Source organism: Camarhynchus parvulus, chromosome 22 (genome assembly GCF_901933205.1).
Source record: "Camarhynchus parvulus chromosome 22, STF_HiC, whole genome shotgun sequence".
Classification (NCBI taxonomy): domain Eukaryota; kingdom Metazoa; phylum Chordata; class Aves; order Passeriformes; family Thraupidae; genus Camarhynchus; species Camarhynchus parvulus.
The window spans coordinates 1,092,666-1,112,859 of NC_044592.1; the positions used below are offsets into that span (position 1 = coordinate 1,092,666).

The following is a 20,194-nucleotide window of genomic DNA, read 5'->3' on the forward strand; positions in this document are numbered from 1 at the left end:
ATTCCTTGGAATCCAGATTCAGGGAATCCAACCCAGATCCCTCCTCTTGGAATCTCAACTGTGTTTTCCTCCTTTTCCAGGGGAAATCTGGCTGGACAATGTGCACTGCTTGAGGTGCTGCTTTACTCACCTTGATTTTCACACCTTGGTTTTTCCCACTGAGAATTTCCATCACTGATCCCCGGAGCAGCACAGGCTGGAGGTGGATTTTTATTCACAAATGGATAAAGGACGGGAAAATCCATGGGCCAGAGCTTTTCCCAATCCATCAATCCTTGAGGTGCCGCTTTATTCACCTTGATTTGCACACCAAGAGTGAGACCCAGGGAGATTCCCTGGAATCCAGGTTCAGGATTCAGGGAATCCTGAATTTCACACTGAGTGTGAGACCCAGCTGCTTCCCTGGAATCCAGGTTCAGGGAATCCAGCCCAGATTCCTCCTTTTGGAATCTCAGCTGTGTTTTCATCCTTTTCCAGGAAAAATCTGACTGTTTGAAAATCATGCACTGCTTGAGGTGCTGCTTTATTCATCTTGATTGTCACACCTCGGTTTTTCACACTGACAAATTTCATCACTGTTCCCTGTGATGGATCTGATCACTGTGCTGGAGCAACATGGCCTGGAGGTGGATTTTTATTCCCAAATGGATAAAGGACAGGAAAATCCACGGGCCAGAGCTTTTCCCAATCCATCAATCCTTGAGGTGCCGCTTTAATTTCACACCAAGAGTTCACATCTTGATTTGCACACCAAGAGTGAGACCCAGCACTTCCCTGCCTTCCAGGCAAGATTCCTTGGAATCCAGATTCAGGGAATCCAACCCAGATCCCTCCTCTTGGAATCTCAGTTGTGCTTTTTCCCATTCAGGGAAAATCTGGCTGGACAACGTGCACTGCTTGAAGTGCCACTTTACTCACTTTTATTTTCAGACCTTGATTTTTCCCACTGAGAATTTTCATCAGCATCCCAGCAACAGCACAGGCTCGAGGTGGATTTTTATTCCCAAATGGATAAAGGACAGGAAAATCCATGGGCCAGATCCTTTCCCAATCCATCAATCCTTGAGGTGCTGCTTCATTTTTACACCAAGATTTCACATCTTGATTTTCACACCGAGAGTGAGAACTGAGCACTTCCCTGGAATCCAGATTCAGGGAATCCAGCCCAGATTCCTCCTTTTGGAATCTCAGCTGTGCTTTCCTCCTTTTCCAGGGGAAATCTGGCTGGACAACGTGCACTGCTTGAGGTGCTGCTTTATTCACCTTGATTGTCACATCAAGAATGAGACCCAGCACTTCCCTGCCTTTCAGGGAGGATTCCTTGGAATCCAGGTTCAGGGAATGCAGCCCAGATCCCCCCTTTTGGAATCTCAGCTGTGTTTTTTCCTCCTTTTGCAGGGAAAATCTGGCTGGACAACGTGCACTGCACGGGCAAGGAGAGCAGCCTGGCCGCCTGCAGCTCCAACGGCTGGGGCGTGAGCGACTGCAAACACACCGAGGACGTGGGCGTGGTGTGCAGCGAGAAGAGGATCCCAGGCTTCAAGTTTGACAACTCCCTGATTAACCAAATCGAGGTAATTGGGGTGAAAATGATGATCCAGAGTGTTCTGTGGATAGGGATGGTTGGAAGTGATGGAAATTGTTAATTTATCACATGTTTATCCTTCATGTTTGTTCATGTTATCGATTTATCCCACGTTTGTCACATGTTTATTCATATTATCAATTTATCCCATTTTTATTCCCATTATCAAACTTATCCCATATTTATTCACCTCACCATTTATTCACATTATCAACTTATCCTGTATTTATACCACATTATCAGTTTATCCCATACTTACCCATCTATTTATCCACATTATCAACTTATCCCATATTTATACCACATTATCAGTTAATCCCATATTTATCCCATCGATTCATTCACATTACCAATTTATCTCATATATATTCCCATTATAAATTTATGTCATGTTTATCCCACCTATTGATTCACCTTATCAATTTATCCCATATTTTCCCCACATTACCAATTTATCCCATACTTATTCCCATTATCAATTTATCCCATATTTATTCACATTATCAATTTATCCCATATTTCTTCCACATATTTATTCCCATTATCTACTTATCCCACATTATCAATTTATCCTGTATTTATCCCACCTATTTATTCACATTATCCATCCATCCCATATTTATTTCCATTATCAATTTTTCCAATATTTATCCCACATTATCAATTAGTCCCAGATTTATCCCATCTATTTATTCCCATTATCAATTTCTCTCATGTTCATGCCACATTATCAGTTTATCCAATATTTATCCCACATTATCAATTTATCCCTTATCCCACCTATTTATTCACCTTATCAATTTATCCCATATTAATTCCCATTATCAATTTATCTCATGTTTATCCCACATATTTATTCACCTTATTAATTTACCCCAATTTATTCCCATTATGAATTTATCTCATGTTTATCCCACATTATCAGTTCATCCAATATTTATCCCACATTATCAATTTATCCCTTATTTATCCCACCTATTTATTCACCTTATCAGCTTATCCCATATTTATTTCACCTATTTATCCACCTTATCATTTTATCCCATATTAATTCCCACTATCAATTTATCTCATGTTTATCCCACATATTTATCCACCTTATCAATTTATCCCATATTAATTCCCATTATCAATTTATCTCATGTTTATCCCACATATTTATTCACCTTATTAATTTATCCCAATTTATTCCCATTATCAATTTATCTCATGTTTATCCCACCTATTTATTCACATTATCAACTTATTCCATGTTTATTCCCATCATGAATTTATCTCATGTTTATTCCCAATATGAATTTATCTCATGTTTATCCCACATTAACAGATTATCCTATATTTATCTCACATTATCAATTTATCCCTTATTTATCCCACCTATTTATCCACCTTATCAATTTATCCCATATTAATTCCACATATTTATTCACCTTATCAGCTTATCCCATATTTATTTCACCTATTTATCCACATTATCAATTTATCCCATATTAATTCCCACTATCAATTTATCTCATGTTTATCCCACATATTTATTCACCTTATTAATTTATCCCAATTTATTCCCTTTATCAATTTATCTCATGTTTATCCCATATTCATTCACATGATCAATTTATCCCATATTGATCCCATCTCTGGAATTAAAACTTGGCTGCTCCTGCCTGGGCCGGAGAGACAAAATTCAGGTTCCAATTTCAGAAATTCAGATAAACAATAAGAATTTGAAACTTTTTACTATAAATTATTCCGGTTCCTCAATCAATTTTCCAAAATTGAAACCTGTTCTTTTCATGTTTCAGAGGATGAATTTAGAGACAAAATGTGCCTTTGATTAATCAAATTGAGGTAAATGGGGTAAAAACTCTGATTCAGAGCATCCTGTGGACTGGGATGGCTGGGATGACATAAATTATCAATTTATCCCATGTTAATCCCACATATTATTTATCCACATTATCAGATAAATAATAAGAATTTGAAACAATCAGAGATTTATTTTATTTTTTTCTATAAATTATTCCAGTTCCTCAAACAATTTTTCAAAATTGAAACCTGTTCTGTTAATATTTCAAAGAATGAATTTAAAGAGACAAAATCTGTGCTGTACTCACAGAACTTTCCTGATTTTTTTAGTTCTAATGGACAAAAAATCCTGAATTTTCTCTCCTCTTTTAACACTGGGACCAGTTCGGAGCTCTCTGGGCTAATGGGGGCAGTGGGAAGGGTTGGATTTGGGGTGGAATAATTCCTGCAGCCACGCTGGATTTCAAGGGAAGATACAAAGATATTTTTGTGTTGTTCGGATGAGCGATGATGAAAAAGCCACGATAAAAATATGGGAACATTTGTGGGAATGTGGGGTTAGGGCTGGAAGTGAGGAAGTCGTGGGGAAGGTTCTGGGCTCTCACTGGGAGGCTGAGGGGGAGATTTGGGGAAATGACAGAACCAAAGGGGAAATGACAGAAATCCCACGGGATAAAGAAATGCTGGGCTGGAAGGGAGCTGGGATGAGCTGTTCAGAGGGGGAAAAATGGATTTTTTTTTCTTTATCTCCTCAGCTTGGGGAGTTTGTGGTGCCTCAGGCACCTCTGTTTTCTTGGATTTTTCACTATCTCAATTCCCTGGCCGTCCTTGGCCAAAATTTAGGGAGAGACCCCCCCTGTAAGTGTTTCCAGAGCTCCTTTTGAGCATCCAGGGAAAACCCAGGCTGGGCTGCATAGAAAGGAGAGGAGAGGGAGGGAGGGAGGGAGGGAGGGAGGGGAGGGGAGGAGGGGGGGAGGGAAGGGAGGGGAGGGGAGGGAGGGAGGGGAGGGGAGGGAGGGAGGGAGGGAGGGGAGGGAGGGAGGGAGGGAGAGAGAGGGAGGAGAGGAGAGGAGAGGAGAGGAGAGGAGAGGAGAGGAGAGGAGAGGAGAGGAGAGGAGAGGAGAGGAGGAGAGGAGAGGAGAGGAGAGGAGAGGAGGGAGAGGAGAGGAGAGGAGAGGAGAGGAGAGGAGAGGAGAGGAGGAGAGGAGAGGAGAGGAGAGGAGAGGAGAGGAGAGGAGAGGAGGAGAGGAGAGGAGAGGAGAGAGAGGAGAGGAGAGGAGAGGAGGGAGAGGAGAGGAGAGGAGAGGAGAGGAGAGGAGAGGAGAGGAGGAGAGGAGAGGAGAGGAGAGGAGAGGAGAGAGGAGAGAGAGAGGAGAGGAGAGGAGAGGAGAGGAGAGGAGAGGAGAGGAGAGGAGAGGAGAGAGAGGAGAGGAGAGGAGAGGAGAGGAGAGGAGAGGAGAGGAGAGGAGAGGAGAGGAGAGGAGAGGAGAGGAGAGGAGAGGAGAGGAGAGGAGAGGAGAGGAGAGAGAGGAGAGGAGAGGAGAGGAGAGGAGAGGAGAGGAGAGGAGAGGAGAGGAGAGGAGAGGAGAGGAGAGGAGAGGAGAGAGGGAGAGGAAAGGAGAGGAAAGAGGAAAGGAGAGAGAGGAAAGGAAAGGAAAGGAAAGGAAAGGAAAGGAAAGGAAAGGAAAGGAAAGGAAAGGAAAGGAAAGGAAAGGAAAGGAAAGGAAAGGAAAGGAAAGGAAAGGAAAGGAAAGGCTGCAGGATCTGAGGGATTCAATTCCTTTCCCCACCCTGACCTCGCCTCCCCTGCCTCGGGAGGGACCATCCCAGCTGCTCCATCAATGGCTCCCTTGTGTCCCAGGCAATGAGGCGGGAGCGTGGAACACCAGGGGTGGCTTTGGCTCCTCTGAAGCCACAGAGAGTCCTCAAAACACCTGGAAGAAAATCTGCTTTAGTCTAGACAGAGGTCACCTCACCCCGGGCTGAATTAATCACGGCAGCTTCGGAGGGCTCTGCCTTTCCATGAGCTCAGCACGGGGCTGGCTGAATGGAACTCCTCACATATTTGGGAATGAGCTCGGCTGCTGCTCTGGGGGTGCTGAAATTTCAGATGAATCATGAGACTGAAGCGATTCCTGGAGCAGAAGCCTGGATCCCTCAGCAGGAGGAGGGGATGGAATAGGGAGAAGTGGATTTATTTTTAAGGAGCTGTGCTAAGTGGGGCTGCAGCCCCCTGCCCATGCCCTGCCTGCCTCACACTGACAGAGAGAGCAGGTTAGAATTAGAAATCGGGGGGAAAACCTTCCCTGTGCGGTTGGGGAGGGGCTGGAATGGAATTCCAGAGAAGCTGTGGCTGCCCCTGCATCCTTGGAAGTGTCCAAAACCAGGCTGGAGCAACCTGGATGATTTTGAGCTCCTTTCCCACCCAAACCATTCCAGGATTCTGTTTCCCCCTGAATTATTTTTGAGCTCCTTTCCTACCAAACCATTCCAGGATTCTGTTTCTCTCTGAATGGTTTTAAGCTCCTGTTCTACCCAAATCATTCCAGGATTCTGTTTCTCCCTGAATGATTTTGAGCTCCTTTCCTACCCAAACCCTCCCAGGATTCTGTTTCTCCCTGAATTATTTTTGAGCTCCTTTCCCACCCAAACCATTCCAGGATTCTTTATCTCTCTGAATGATTTTGAGCTCCTTTCCCACCCAAACCCTCCCAGGATTCTGTTTCTCCCTGAATTTCACGAACCTTCCCACAGCACCACTGCTTCCATTCTGCAAAACCCAGCTGGTTTTTCCTCTCTCCCTCTAAAATCAAATCCCTGGAGCTGCAGGGCTCCTTCCCTGCTGCTCTCCCTGAGCAGGATCGAGGCTGGAGGTGAGGAGTTGGGATGTTTGGGATGCCATCGTGGCAGCTCCTTGCGCTCACAACTGGCTGTCAAATGTTCCAGCTCCTTCCCCCTCTGAGTTTCGCCACTCTTATCTTTGCTTTATCTGCTCAGCAGCCAGTGGGGCACGGCTGGAGCCAAAAACGAGGAGCAGGGTGACCCAGGGGGTCACAAACCTCAACTGGGGGGGTCCAAAGCCTCCTGTGAAGGCGAGTTTGGAAGGTTTTGCCCTTCCCAACACGTCTGGGAATCCCACAGGTCGTTCCTTGCATTCACCAGGGGAAACATCATCGTTTGTGAGCTCCTGGGCTCCTGCTGGAGCCCAGAGCTTGTCCCAGTGATGTTTTCTCTTTGGAATGAGGGGTGAGGGGGCTGGAATTTCCTCTGAGCTCTGCTGTGGTCAGGGCTCTCCATCAGCTTCTGCGCTGACAGAGCAGAACCAGCGCAATCCCACCGGGATTCCCGGGGGACGAGATCTGTCCGTTTGTCCTTCAGCTGCTGCCCAAGCCAGGCTTTACTAAACAGGCCTGGCTGGAGGTGCTAAACCGAGCTTGGGTGCTGGATCCTGCATTCCCACGCTGGTTGTGATTCCCAAATGGATCTGACTGTGCCCAGCCTGTGGATTAACAGGAGCGAGGGCAGATTTTGGTGCCTGTGATCAGAGGGAACAGCTGGAGCTGGGCCAGGGGAGCTTTAGTTGGATGCTGGGAAAAGTTTCTTCACCTTGAGGGGGGCCTTGGGCACTCCCAGGGATCCAGGGGCAGCCACAGCTCCTCTGGGAATCCCATCCCCTCCCTCAGAGCCAGGAATTCCTTCCCAATGCTGCACCCAAATCTCCCCTTTCCCAGTGGGAAGCCATTCCCTGTGTCCTGTCCCAAATCCCTCTCCATGTTTCTGTAGCTCCTTTAGGCACTGCAAGGCCACAGTGAGGTCACCCCAAAACTTCTGGACAATCCCAGTTCCCCCAGCCTTTCCTCATCATTTAGAATGTGTTAAAGCCCCTTTGGTGCAGATTCCCTGGGGCTGGGAAGTGCTGGGAACATGGAAAACCAGGGAGGGGGAATCCACCACGGTGACAGGGCCCTGCACGGGGACGTTTTGCCCAAATCTGGCCTGGCTGGCTCAGCTCTGCCCCACAGGGAGCCTCCTCAGAAGCAGCTCGATAACCCCTGAGCCGAGCTCATTTTCATTGGACACCGGCTCAGCTCCGCTGCCCAGTTTGGAAAAGCCGCGGATAAGTGGGATAGGGTGAGATTTTCCACGGCCACAAATCACCCAGCCATTCCATGTGGATGTGCTCAGACAGATCCCTTCCCATCACAGCTCATGCTTGCAGGGTTATGTCACACTTCTTCCCATCCCTGAGCTCTTCCATCCTTTTCCTGCTGGGAAGGGGCAGTGCTTGACCTCTGAAAGCTGGGAAAAATTATTGCCAAGGCACAGCAAGGTCAGGAACACAGAATTAATTACATTAGATCTGTGCAAAAGGCCCCCAAACTCATTAAGCCCAACCTCTGACCAATCAGCACTTTCTCGCCCAGGCCACCCCACTCTGTCCTTAGGAAAGTTCAATATTTGAACAGAAAAATGATCTTTAAAGGCATTTTCAACCCAAACCCTGAAGGGTTTTGGGGGAGGGCGAATGGTGGCAGAGTTGTGGTAAGGAGGAGGGATGTCACAGACATTTCTTTTATGAAAAATCCTCTCTCAGGATTTTCCCTGCTGAAGCTGAGAAGTTCAGCAACCAGACATAAACAATGGGTTATCTGCTGCTGTGGAATGCACCAGGTCTGTCTGGATTGGCCCAGATTGGATGTTTAGAAATAACGGCCAATCCAGAACTGAGAGCTCTCTCGGACTGTGCCGAGAGAGCGGGGTTTGTTATCAATTCTTTACTTTTCTGTTCTTAGGTTAGGTAGCAGGTTCTGGAAACTCTCCTTTCTTTTTCTTTTAGTGTAGTTTAAATAGATGTATAGGTCAGAAAATAATAAATCAAGCCTTCTGATCATCGAGTCAGATCTACGTCTCTTCCTTCATCCCAAACACCCTTGTGACCGCCGTCACAGAGGGAGACAGGCAGGAAGGGGTTAATCCTTCTGGTAACACCGGAATTCCATCCCTCCCTTGTTAAAATTCCTTTTTTTGCTGTTTCCCACTTCCACGGCAGATTTTAGAGCATTTCTGGGAGGGTGATGGAGCCGCTGGGTGTCAGGAGCTCTGAAATCCAAATTCCCTGTGTGTTCCCCGAGCAGGGAACGCCATCCCTGCCCTTCCAACAGTGCCTGCAGTCACTCTGTGTTATCCCAGCTCATCCCAGACCCACCTGCAGCTGCTTTCCTGCCTTTTCCAGCCGTTTCAAGGCCACAGTGGCTGACTCTTACCTTAATATATTCCTTAAATCAATGCGCCAGAGGGAGTTTATTGAATGCCCACCCCAAAACATCCTGAACAAAATATTTGCTGTCCACCTCCTTCCTCTGCGTGCGCCCACACAGCCTTCAAACAGGCCAGGCTCTAAATATATCGGATTTCTGCAGCTCCCAAATAGCTCTGGTACCTGGGGCCAGCCCAGGGCTTTGGCCAGACGGTGGCCAGACAGGTCTGGCTGCTATTTCTGGCCTGCATTTCCCCTCTGGGTCCTTGTGAGGCAGAAAAATCTCCCTTCAAAGCCCCGTGGCTCAAAGGCTTTGGTTATGCTGCGTTAAAAGGGGGTTCAGCCACGGCTGGAAGTGTCCAGGGCTCGGCTGGATGGGGTTTGGAGCAGCCTGGGGTGGTGGGAGGTGTCCCAGGGTGGGATGAGATGGGGTTAGGGTCCCTTCCAACACGAACCATCCCATGATTCTGGTTAATTGCGGATTTTTAACGAGGGGGAAAAGGCTCTGCCGGGTCCTGCTCAGGGGTTTGCAGTCAAACCAGGCTCTGTGTGAGGCCAGACTGAGCTGGGGGTGCAGGAGGGAAGGGAGAAGCTTGTGCCTTGTCCCCCGGTAAATCTCCCCCTTTTAATATCTCTAGTTGGAAGGAACCCCTAAGGATCATCGAGTCCAACTCCCTGCTCCTCGCAGCACTCAACAATGACACCTTCAGAATAAGAAAATACTGTAGAAGACCTGGAAAAAAATCTACATATTTTCCTTCTCGAAACAGTAAAATAGGTACAAGAGTTTCAATTCTCTTTTTCACTCAGTGCTGTTGAGATTGAGGCACCTGAAGCCCCGTCCTCAGAGGAAAATTATTCTACAACAAAAAAGGGAATGGCCATCTCTGTCATTTACATTTTTAGATTATTACAATTTTTTGTACAACTTCCTTTTCCAGCTTTTTGCCATGAAAATCCGTGGAATCTCTGTCCCCATGGTGGGGATTTGTCACTCCCAGCCCATCTGTGTCTGCTGCAGCCCTCAGTGTTTAATTAGAAAAGTTTTATTTGCCCGTTTGTTGTGACAACAGGGTTTGAGTTTCCCTGTGCTGTAAATGTTTAATCCTCCAAACCAAAGCCCAAGTGCAGCAAAATTCTGCTGCTTTGTGTGTCTGGGAGGGTCTTCAGCATCTCCTCACCTCAGGAAAATGTTAATTAACCTGATTTTGGGGCGATCCACCATGTTTTAGTGCTGTGTGAGCGTGATCATTTGCCTCAGTGGCTCCTTTGTGGCAGGTCAGGGTGCTGGAATCAGGGACTCATGGAAGGATTTGGGTTGGAAAGGCCTGTAAAGATCATTTTTCTGTTCAAATATTGAACTTCTCCTAAGGACAGAGTGGGGTGGCCTGGGCGAGAAAGTGCTGATTGGTCAGAGGTTGGGCTTAATGAGCGTGGAGGTCTTTTGCACAGATCTAATGTAATTAATTCTGTGTTCCTGACCTTGCTGCGCCTTGGCAATACATTTTCCCAGCTTCCAGTGCCTGATCCAAACACTTTGAGGCAGCTCAGCAGGAAGGACACGGGGAATGACAAAGCTTTGCCCATCGGGAGCCCCCCAGCCCCGGGGCTGCCAGGACAGAGCCGCGTCCTCCCTAAGCTGAGCCTGCCCTAGCTGAGCCTGCCCTAGGCTGAGCCTGCCCTAGCTGAGCCTGCCCTAAGCTGAGCCTGCCCTAGGCTGAGCCTGCCCTAGCTGAGCCTGCACTAAGCTGAGCCTGCCCTAAGCTGAGCCTGCCCTAGGCTGAGCCTGCCCTAGGCTGAGCCTGCCCTAGCTGAGCCTGCCCTAGGCTGAGCCTGCCCTAGGCTGAGCCTGCCCTAGGCTGAGCCTGCCCTAAGCTGAGCCTGCCCTAAGCTGAGCCTGCCCTTAGCTGAGTCTGCCCTAGGCTGAGCCTGCCCTAGGCTGAGCCTGCCCTAAGCTGAGCCTGCCCTAAGCTGAGCCTGCACTTAGCTGAGCCTGCCCTAGGCTGAGCCTGCCCTAGGCTGAGCCTGCCCTAGCTGAGCCTGCCCTAGGCTGAGCCTGCCCATGCCAAAGCCTCTCAGCCCCCCTGCTCCTGCTCTGTCCCCTCCCTGGTGTCCCCAGCCTTCCCCAGGGCTGTCCCCTCGCCCTGCCCGTGCTCCACGGAGCCTCTCCCAGCCCAGCCAGGCTTTTGGCAGCCCAAATCTGCGCTGGGTTTGCTCCTGGCCCCTAAGCCTGGCTCAAACTCTGCTCCCTCACCCTTCTGTGCAGCCCCAGCCCAGCTCTGTCCCCCAGCTTTGTCCCATCCTGCCGTGTTTATTGAACAGCCAGGACCTTGGGGTGACTCAGAGGCTCAGCTGCAGATGTTTAAACCCAAACAGATTTCACCCATTCCGATGGATGTGAAGAAAAAGTGTCTTTTTCCTCTGGTGGCTGAGGTTTTAGTGGAAGTGAAGGTTTTTATGATGGACAAAGCCCCTGTGGAAAGATTTTTGTGTTGTGTTGAGGATTGGAGGAAAAACCCCAATTTCTTGTTGAAGTTTCAGCCTTAATTCCTGATGTTTGGAAGCTGAGAAATCCTGGAGCTCAGTTGGGAGTGAAAAAGGATTTCACTATTATTAAATTATTAAAACCTATTTATATAGGTTTTATTTAAGGGGCAGTGGAATAGGTCAGGCTTAGGGAAGGAAAGAGGAGTTTGAGTGGATCATGGAGCTCTTAAAGCAAGAGAGGAATGAAAATGGAAGTGAAAAAATCCAAGGACAGAGCAGAGGGAAATCCAAACTCCAGGGTGATTCAGCACCAGGGCAGCGTGTGAGCCTGGGATTTCTAGGAACAGGATGCTCTCCCTGGACTGATTCCTGAGCGCCCTCAGGGCCCTTCACAAGGAAAGGGAGCAGCTGGGTTTGGGCACGGAGAGGGCCCCAAAAAACCCATCCTGGGCATCACCTGCCAGCACACAGCACACGGCACACAACGCAGGGAATGCTCCCAAAGCTGGGTGGGATTTTGCCGTCGGATCCGGAGCCATGGGGAAGCGTTTGGTTCAGAGGGTGGAAACAAAAGCAGTCGAGGCTCATGTGAAAACTTTTCCGAGCCAGAGTCCTTTTGTGAGGGCTCAGAACAAACCCTTTTCCCTGGGCTGGCCCCGGCTGCGAGTCCCTGGTTTCGTAACGGAGCTGGAGCCTCTGCCAGGGCTCTTGTGTCCCACTGGGGAGGAGCAGCTCTGGGGGCCTGGACGTGGCTCCTGGCACGGAAGGGATGGGACAGAGGGAAACACGGCCCAGCACGGAAGAGTTTCACACATTTTTCCTTCATTTTTTACTCATTTGTGTTGCAGGATGCTGGAAGTCCCAGCTGAGATTGTGGAATCCTGGGATGGTTTGATTGGGAAGGGAGCTTAAACCCCATCCCCAGGGACACCTCCCCCTGTCCCAGGGTGCTCCAGCCTCTCCTTGGGCACTGCCAGGGACCCAGGGGCAGCCGCAGCTGCTCTGGGAATTCCATCCCAGCCCTGGGAATTCCATCCCAGCCTTTCCTTCCATCCAATCCCTGCCCACTTTCTATCCCAAACCATTCCCCCCATCTTGTCCCTCTCCCCCTTTCCCAAATCCCCATCTTTGCCTCCCTCCATGGTTTAGGGTTCAGCTTTCTCTCGAATCCCAGAGTTTTCCTTGTGGTGGGATCGCCCTCCACATGTCCATGGAGCACAGAGAGGGGGGTTTCAGGAATCTGCTTTATCCATTAGGTGTTGTTTGCTCCCAGTTTTTCTCTGGGATCTGTTTTCACCATCAGCCCAGCTGCTGTTGGAGGATGAACCATTTCTGCTTGCATTTGCATTATTGAACAGCCCTGGTGTAACAAAACCTCTGCAGCCAGAGGAAACCATTCCAACCCCAAAGAATTATTGGGAAAAAAGCTCCCGGCAGCCCTTTCTCATGGAGAACCCTCAGTGCGCTTATTCTGATCCTTTGTTCTTGAATTTTCCAATACAAAGCCGAGCTCTGCAGTGGCTTGAATTCCTCTCTGAGGTTTTGCTCTTTGTTCAGAGCTGAGCAAACCCTTGAGTTGCTCCATCAAAATTTCCCTGCCCTAAACCACCCCTGGGAGGGAAAAGGGGAAGAGATTTGCGTTGGTTTTGCTCCCAGACAAAATTTCCTGAGCTCCAGAGCTCTAAACCAGCTCTGGAAGGGAAAAGGGGGTGGGATTGGGGTTGGTTTTTCTCCCATACAAAATCCCAAAATTTCCTGCTCTAAACCAGCTCTGGGAAGAAAAAGGGGAAGAGTTTGGGGTTGGTTTTGCTCTCAGACAAAATTTCCTGAGCTCCAGAGCTCTAAACCAGCTCTGGAAGGGAAAAGGGGGTGGGATTGGGGTTAGTTTTGCTCTCAGAAAAAATTCTAAAATTCCCTCCTCTAAACCAGCTCTGGGATAAAAAGGGGATGGCACTGGGGTTGGTTTTGCTCTCAGACAGACCCTTAAAATGTCCCTGTGGCCTGTTGGAGCTATCAGGAGATTAATTCCCTCCAGGAATGAAATGTTGCCTCATTTTTTGCTGCTTTGCTCGTTTTTTTGTCCTCCTTGGCAAACACAGGCCAAAAAAAAAATAACGATGCCAAAAGGGCTGGATGCACTAAACAGAATCTCAGCTTGGAGCAGGATTTCTTTTCATGTCTGAGTCAGCATCTCCGGGGAGAGGGATGAGATGGGAGAGCTTTGTCCAAAGCCTGAGGTGGCACATTGGACCCAGGAATGCTTTCCCAAATTTCCATTTACAACTTGGTTTTCACTGCTGTAAAAAAAAAAAAAAAACAACAAGGAGCCAGCCCAGCCAGTCAGGGGGGAAGAAATGTCCAAATGCCCAGCCTGGAAGGGGAAATAGAGAACTTTGAAATCCTGGAGTGGTTAAATTCTGAGATCTCGAGTGCTGGAGTGAGAAATAGAGGGATCTTGAGCCTGGAGTGGGAAATACAGGGATTTTAAATGCTGGAGTGGGAAATACTCAAGTGCTGGAATGGGAGATTTCAGGATCTCAAGTGCTGGAGTGGGAAATACAGGGATTTTGAGTCCTGGAATGGCAAATATAGGGATCTTGAATTCTGGAGGCATGGATAGCCCACTCCTGCTGTGCTCAGAGCTCTTCTGGAAACAGCTGGAACAACTTCTTTTGATTTGTTAAGCTGCAGAAATAATTGCAAAAATAGCAGGCAAATCCCAAAGTATCTGCCAGCATTCCCAAGCTTTGCATTTTTAAAAGGTTTTGTGGGGTTTTTTTGCATCATTGTGACTTTTCTCCTCCTCAGCCTCAGTGGGCTCTTTTCTTTCTCTGCCTGATGCTCTGATAGCATAAATCCCAGCAAGGCATTCCCAGATCCATCCAGGGCTTTGGAACATTAAAATCCACCCTCTGGCTTGGGAAATCCACGAGGTGGAGGTGCCTGGAAGGTGCAGGAATGCAACAGGGAGGGATTGTTCCTTGTTGCCCTGCTCAGTGCTCTCCCCTCAGCCTCTGGCAGGGACAGGTGGATGTGTTGGGATTTGGGAACAGAGCTCCTGCCTGGCTGGAGGAGTGGGAAGGAAAGGGAAATCCCAAATCTGTTGGATCAGGAGAGGAAAACCCAAATGTTCTCGATGAGAACGTGGCTGCTTTAGGGGCTCTGTTGTGTTCCCTGCTGCAGAGGGATCCTCAGGAGGAGGTTGGGTTTGAATCCTCAGGATCCTGGATAGGATTCCCTGTTTTTTGGCCTTTGAAGAAGCAGTTTGCTCTCTCTGAACCTGATTCCTGCACAGAAGGAGTTTGGGAATTGCTGCTCCCTCCCAGGAATCCTTAAGGCTGGAAAAGACCTCCAAGATCGAGTCCTTTGACTCCTCTGTTGGCCTTGGGTGTTTTCCAGGTTTCCCACCTGGGTGACATTCCCTGGGATGGCCCAGCAGCCAGAACAGGGATGTTCAATGATGAGGAAGAGGTGGAACACGGGAATGCTGGTCCTGGGAAGCACCAGGCAGATGTTCAACATCTGGAGTGACCCAGGACTCAAGCGGGCTGAGCTGTGGAGCTGCTTCCTCACAAAACCACAAAACTCAGCACCTGGAGCAGCACCCAGGTGTGAACTCCTTCCAAGGCCTGGCTGTGGCCTCCAGCTGGTCTAAATCCAAGGAAAAGGGACAGGGCTGTCCCTTTTGAAAACCGTGTGTGGGCTTTAGCACACTGCTGATGCCAGCTCCAGAATGAAAATGTCCCTTTCTGCCACTTTAATGTGCAGCAGAGCTGATCCTCCCCTAACTGTGGGTCTCAAACCTACCCAGGGCTTCCTACAGGATGGAAAAATCCCACAATCACAGATGGAAAACTCCCTCTCCCACTTTTCCAGCTGCCAGTGCAAATTGCCTCCTGTTTCCCATCTTTTCCCAGGTGCTTTTCCAGCACAGTTTGAAGGGTTGGCTCCCTGGCCTTTGGGTTAATCCCTTTAAAAGGCTTTTATTAAAAACACTTGGAGATCTTCAGCACCCAGAGCTGCTTCCAAGCGCATTTAAGGCTTCGATTACTCTTTTCCTGGTGAAGAAAATGAGGCAGGGTAGGGGAAGCAGGGGAACAAAGTTCCCTCTGACAGCCCTGGGTAAACACAATTTCTCCATCAAGGCAAAAGCTGGAAACATTTCCTAAATTGCACCAGGGAGAAGCGAGTAGCAGGGTTTGGAAAGCAGCCTGGGGAGGCCTGGAATGCCCTGGGGCTCTGATACCTTCCTGACAGCACGTACTCAAAAACTCTGCAAGGTTTTAGGAGAAGCTGCCAGGCTCAGGAGAAGCTGCCAAGCTCAGGAGAAACTTGGTGCTGCAAATGGATTTCTCAGGCTCCACTGGAGAGGTTTCAAATCCCCTCTTACATCAGACCCCTGGAACACCTGAAATTGCCTCAGATGTACCAAATTTAGGTATCACAGGGGTTATTTTTAATTCTTGAGGGCTACAAGAGCTTTCAAAACTGGAGCCCAGCCTATGAACCCTATGTGAGTAGCACTTTTGGATAAATCCTGTTTTCCAGGGGTTGGGGGATGTTCTAGCTCAGATTTTGGAGAACTGAATTCTTGCAGCTGAGGGGGAGAGGGGGAACCAGTGATTTGCAAAACTGGGTGGTAAATGTAGACAAATAAAAGACACAAAGGTGGAGGAGGAATAAGGAAAAGGAAGGGGGAAGCCTTAAGTGAGTTGTCCAAGGTGGTGTGGGCAGAGGTGAGGATGAGGAGGAGATGCCAACACCATTCCTTGCCTCTTGCCCCACTCCCTGACCCATTTCCTGCCCCAGCAGCCTCTTTCTTTACCCTTCCCTGGGCTCTGTTTGTGGTGTCAGCACCACTGGCAGCATCTGGAGAATGGCTGAGCCATGGAATCTGCAGGTCCTGCTCTGATCTCCCCGTGAGCCCTGACCAGAGGCCCGTGGCCCTTTAAAGCTCCGGGCAATTCTTCTTTTCCGAGTGGCTGAATCCGAGGATTCCTCAGCTCTGATGTAACCCCGAGCGGCACCACGTGGGTTTGCACATATTTGACACCGAAAGGGCTCCTGGAAGGGAATTTATCCACTTTTCAGAAGCTCTTTTGTAACCACTTGCCACAGAGGACCTTTTCCAGCCAGGATTTGCCTCTGTGGCTCTGCAGGGCTGCTTTGTGCCCTCGTGGGTATTTTCCAGCCAGGATTTGCCCCCTCCGGACAGGATTTGCCCCTGGGGCCCTTCAGGTCTCATTTTTGCCCTCAGGGAACTTTTCCAGTCAGGATTTGCCCCCTCCATCCAGGATTTGCCCCTGGGGCCCTGCAGGGCTGATTTTTGCCTTCAGGGTTATTTTCCAGCCTGGAGTTGCTCCTGAAGGTCTGCAGGGCTGGTTTTTGCCCTCAGGGAACTTTTCCATTCAGGATTTTCCCCTGGGGCCCTGCAGGGCTGGTTTGTATCCTCAGGGGTATTTTCCATCCAACACTTGCCCCTTTCAGTGAGGATTTGCCCCTGGGGCCCTGCAGGGCTGCTTTGTGCCCTCGCAGGTATTTCCAGCCAAGATTTGCCCCTGAGGCCCTTCGGGTCTGATTTTTGCCCTCAGGGATCTTTTCCATACAGGATTTGCCCCTGGGGCCCTGCAGGGCTGATTTTTGCCTTCAGGGTTATTTTCCAGCCTGGAGTTGCTCCTGAGGCCCTGCAGCTCTGGTTTGTGCCCTCAGGGATCTTTTCCTGAGAGGATTTGCCTCTGGGGTTCTGCAGCTCTGGTTTTTGGCCTCAGGGACATTTTCCAGCCAGGATTTGCCTCCTCAAACGAGGATTTGCCCCTGAAGACCTGCAGGGCTGCTCTGTGCCCTCCCAGGTATTTTCCAGCCAGGATTTCCCTCTGTGGCCCTGCGGGGTGGCTTTTGCCCTCAGGGACATTTTCCAGCCCGGATTTGCCCCTGAAGCCCTGCAGGGCTGGTTTGTGCCCTCAGATCTTACACTCGGGGGTATTTTCCAGGGAGATTTGCCCCCGGAGTCTTCCAGGGCTGCTCTGTGTCCTCACGTAGGTGCCATGTGTGAAATCCATTCGCCTTCCATGACTCACTTGCTGTCCCAGGCTGTGGAGGAGGAGCCAGACAAATGCTGCTGTCAGCACGTTGGAATCCCAGATTCCACATGAAATCATGGCTTTGGATGAAAACCCCAAAGCCCTTCCCCTGCCAGGGCTCCCACCTCCCTGCACCCGAATGATGCTCTGAGTAAGGCTGGCCCTAACAAAGCTGAGCTTGGTTAATTTCCACAGGAACAGGGGCTAAATTAAGGTGAAAACAGCACTTGGAATTGAAGTGACAAAGATTTGTTATAGGGCTACTTACAAAATAAATTAGAGTTTGTTTTTTTTTTTTAATGAGAAAAAGAATCTTCTTCCAGAGGATGGATTTACACAAGGTGGAAAGGTTTGTTTCATAAAATCCCAGAAAGGTTTGGGTTGGAAGGGAGCTTAAAAATCATCTCATTCCACCCCCTACAATTGGCAGGGACACCTTCCACTGTCCCAGGTGGCTCCAGCCTGGCCTTGGACACTTCCAGGGATGGGGCAGCCACAGCTTCTCTGGGAATTCCATCCCAGCCCCTCACAGGGAAGGATGTGTTCCCAATACCCATCTAACCCTGCCCTCTGGAAGTCTGAATCGCTGTTTTCCTGTCACTCCTCTGCCTCCCTGCCCTGTCCCTTCCCCAACACCTCATCCTTTCTGCCCTGCCTGACCACAGTAGGTCTGTGACCCCAGCTGGAATTTCCAAAACCCATTTCCCTACAATCCACCATCACTCCTGTTTATTTTCCACGCACAGAACTCGACCATGACTGGGCTGTGATCCCACCTGGAAGCTCACGGCTCATTTCCCTCCAATCTCTCACTGACGTATTTTATGAAAATCCTTTCGCTAGGATTTTTCTCCTGAGAAGCTGAGAGGCCTCAGAAAAGAAACGTAAACAATAACTATCTGATGGCTGTGGAATGTGGTCTGGAGGTTGCTTACCAACAGGTGCACCTTTGATTGGCTGCATGTGAATTGTTTTTAATTAATGGCCAATGACAGCCAGCTGTGTCCAGACTCTCTGGTCAGCCACAAGATTTTATTATTCATTCCTTTCTAGCTTTCTGATGTCTCCTTGCTTTTTGTTTAGTATAGTTTGAGTATAACATTTTCTTTTAATATAATATATATCATAAAAAATAGATCAGCCTTCTGAAACTTTATTGGAATAATTACCAATACAGCCAGACAGGACGTGTCTGAGCTTGTCTGGCCCTTGGTGCTGAACCAAACAGCAGCACTGTGGTGTTTCACCCCACAGACACTTTTGGCTCTATGGGTGTGTGGTGTTTCACCCCACAGACACTTTTGGCTCTATGGGTGTGTGGTGTTTCACCCCACAGACACTTTGGGCTGGCTGGGTGTGTGGTGTTTCACCCCACAGACACTTTGGGCTCTATGGGTGTGTGGTGTTTCACCCCACAGACACTTTGGGCTGGCTGGGTGCTGCTCTGGGCACTGCAGACAAGTCCAGGCCTGCAGGAGCTCTGGTGGTGCTGGGATGGAGCTTCCCCCCACACCAGGGGCTGCTCCTCAGGTTTCCCTCTGTGCAGAAGCTTTAAGGCGATGGTGAAGGAAAGGAGTCGGTTCTGATGGAGGGTTTGGATCCAGAGCTTTATTGTGGCCCACAGGCCTCTGAATGCAGCACCAGCTCCAGCAGAACTCCCTGAGCCCGTGGCTGCTGCTCCTTTGAACCCCGGGGAGAGGGGCAGGGAAGGGGCAGGGAGCCACCAAGCAGGGACAGGAGGGGAGGGACAAAGGGACAAAGGACACCTGGATGGCCCAATGCCCCCCAGGGGTAGAGGGCATCCTTTGGATCTGCCAATCACTCAGGATTGACAGACAGTGCTGGGAGGGGGAAGGAGAGGTGACTGACACACCTGGGGAGGGAATCTTCAGGGAGGGATCCGAAATTCTAGGGTAAACCCTGAAATTGCAATGCAACAAAACACGGAGTCAAGATTCTCATCTCTTCCCTCATCCTGGGGTCCCTCAAACACCACCACACCAATCCAGCATCATTCCTGTTTATTTTCCACCCACAGAACTTGACCACGATTGGGCTGCGATCCCACCTGGAAGCTCACAGCCCATTTCCCTCCAATCCAGCATCATTCCCGTTTATTTTCCCCCCGCAGAACATGAACATCCAGGTGGAGGACATCCGGATCCGCGCCATCCTGGCCACCTACCGCAAGCGGGTCCCTGTCACCGAGGGCTATGTGGAGGTGAAGGACGAGGGCACCTGGAAGCAGATCTGTGACAGGCACTGGACCATGAAGAATTCCCGCGTGGTCTGCGGGATGTTTGGCTTCCCCAGCGAGAGGAAATACAACACCAACGTCTACAAGTAAGGGCAGGGCTGGGTGGAGCCACAGCCATTCCCTGGAACACTTGGGGCCTTGTTCCCAGGGCAGGTGGCACCTGGGACCCTGGGAGAGGAGCAGCTCCGGCTGCTTCGTTCCTCCAGATGGGATTTTTCATTTGTGCGAATGTTTGGAATGTCCAGCGTTTCCTGGTGCAGGCAGGGGAGGCCTTTGATCCTCATCCATGGGATGCAGACCTTGATGAGTGTCAGTGTTTGACAGGGCCTGGAATGGGAGATGGGACACTTGGCCCAAAAAATATTGGTATTTTATAACACCAGCTTGAGGTTGATAATTTCCTCCAGCAGGGATGGGCTCTGTGGTGGGCAGGGCAGGGATGGCACCAAACTGCTCCCACTGTGCCAGTAAATCCATCAGCTGTGAGAAAATCATGGAATGGTTTGGGTTGGAGGGGACTTGCAGCCCATCCAGTCCCACCCCTGCCATGGCAGGGCCGCCTTCCATGAGACCACTTTGCTCCAGCCTGGCCTTGGACACTTCCAGGGATCCAGGGGCAGCCACAGCTTCTCTGGGAATTCCATCCCAGCCCCTCCCCACCCTCCCAGGCAGGAATTCCTCCTCCATATCCCAGCTCACCCTGCCCTCTGTCAGTTTGAAGC

The 20,194-nt window shown here is 49.6% G+C and overlaps 1 protein-coding gene across 1 annotated transcript in view; it reads left to right on the top strand.

Annotated features, from left to right (window-relative positions):
- Positions 1 to 20,194, top strand: part of LOXL2 (lysyl oxidase like 2) — a 77,076-nt gene that overhangs the window by 18,695 nt on the left and 38,187 nt on the right. Inside the window, 2 exon segments of the mRNA XM_030964289.1 lie at positions 1,399 to 1,574; positions 19,347 to 19,558. Of these exon segments, the coding sequence (XP_030820149.1) occupies positions 1,399 to 1,574; positions 19,347 to 19,558 (388 nt within the window).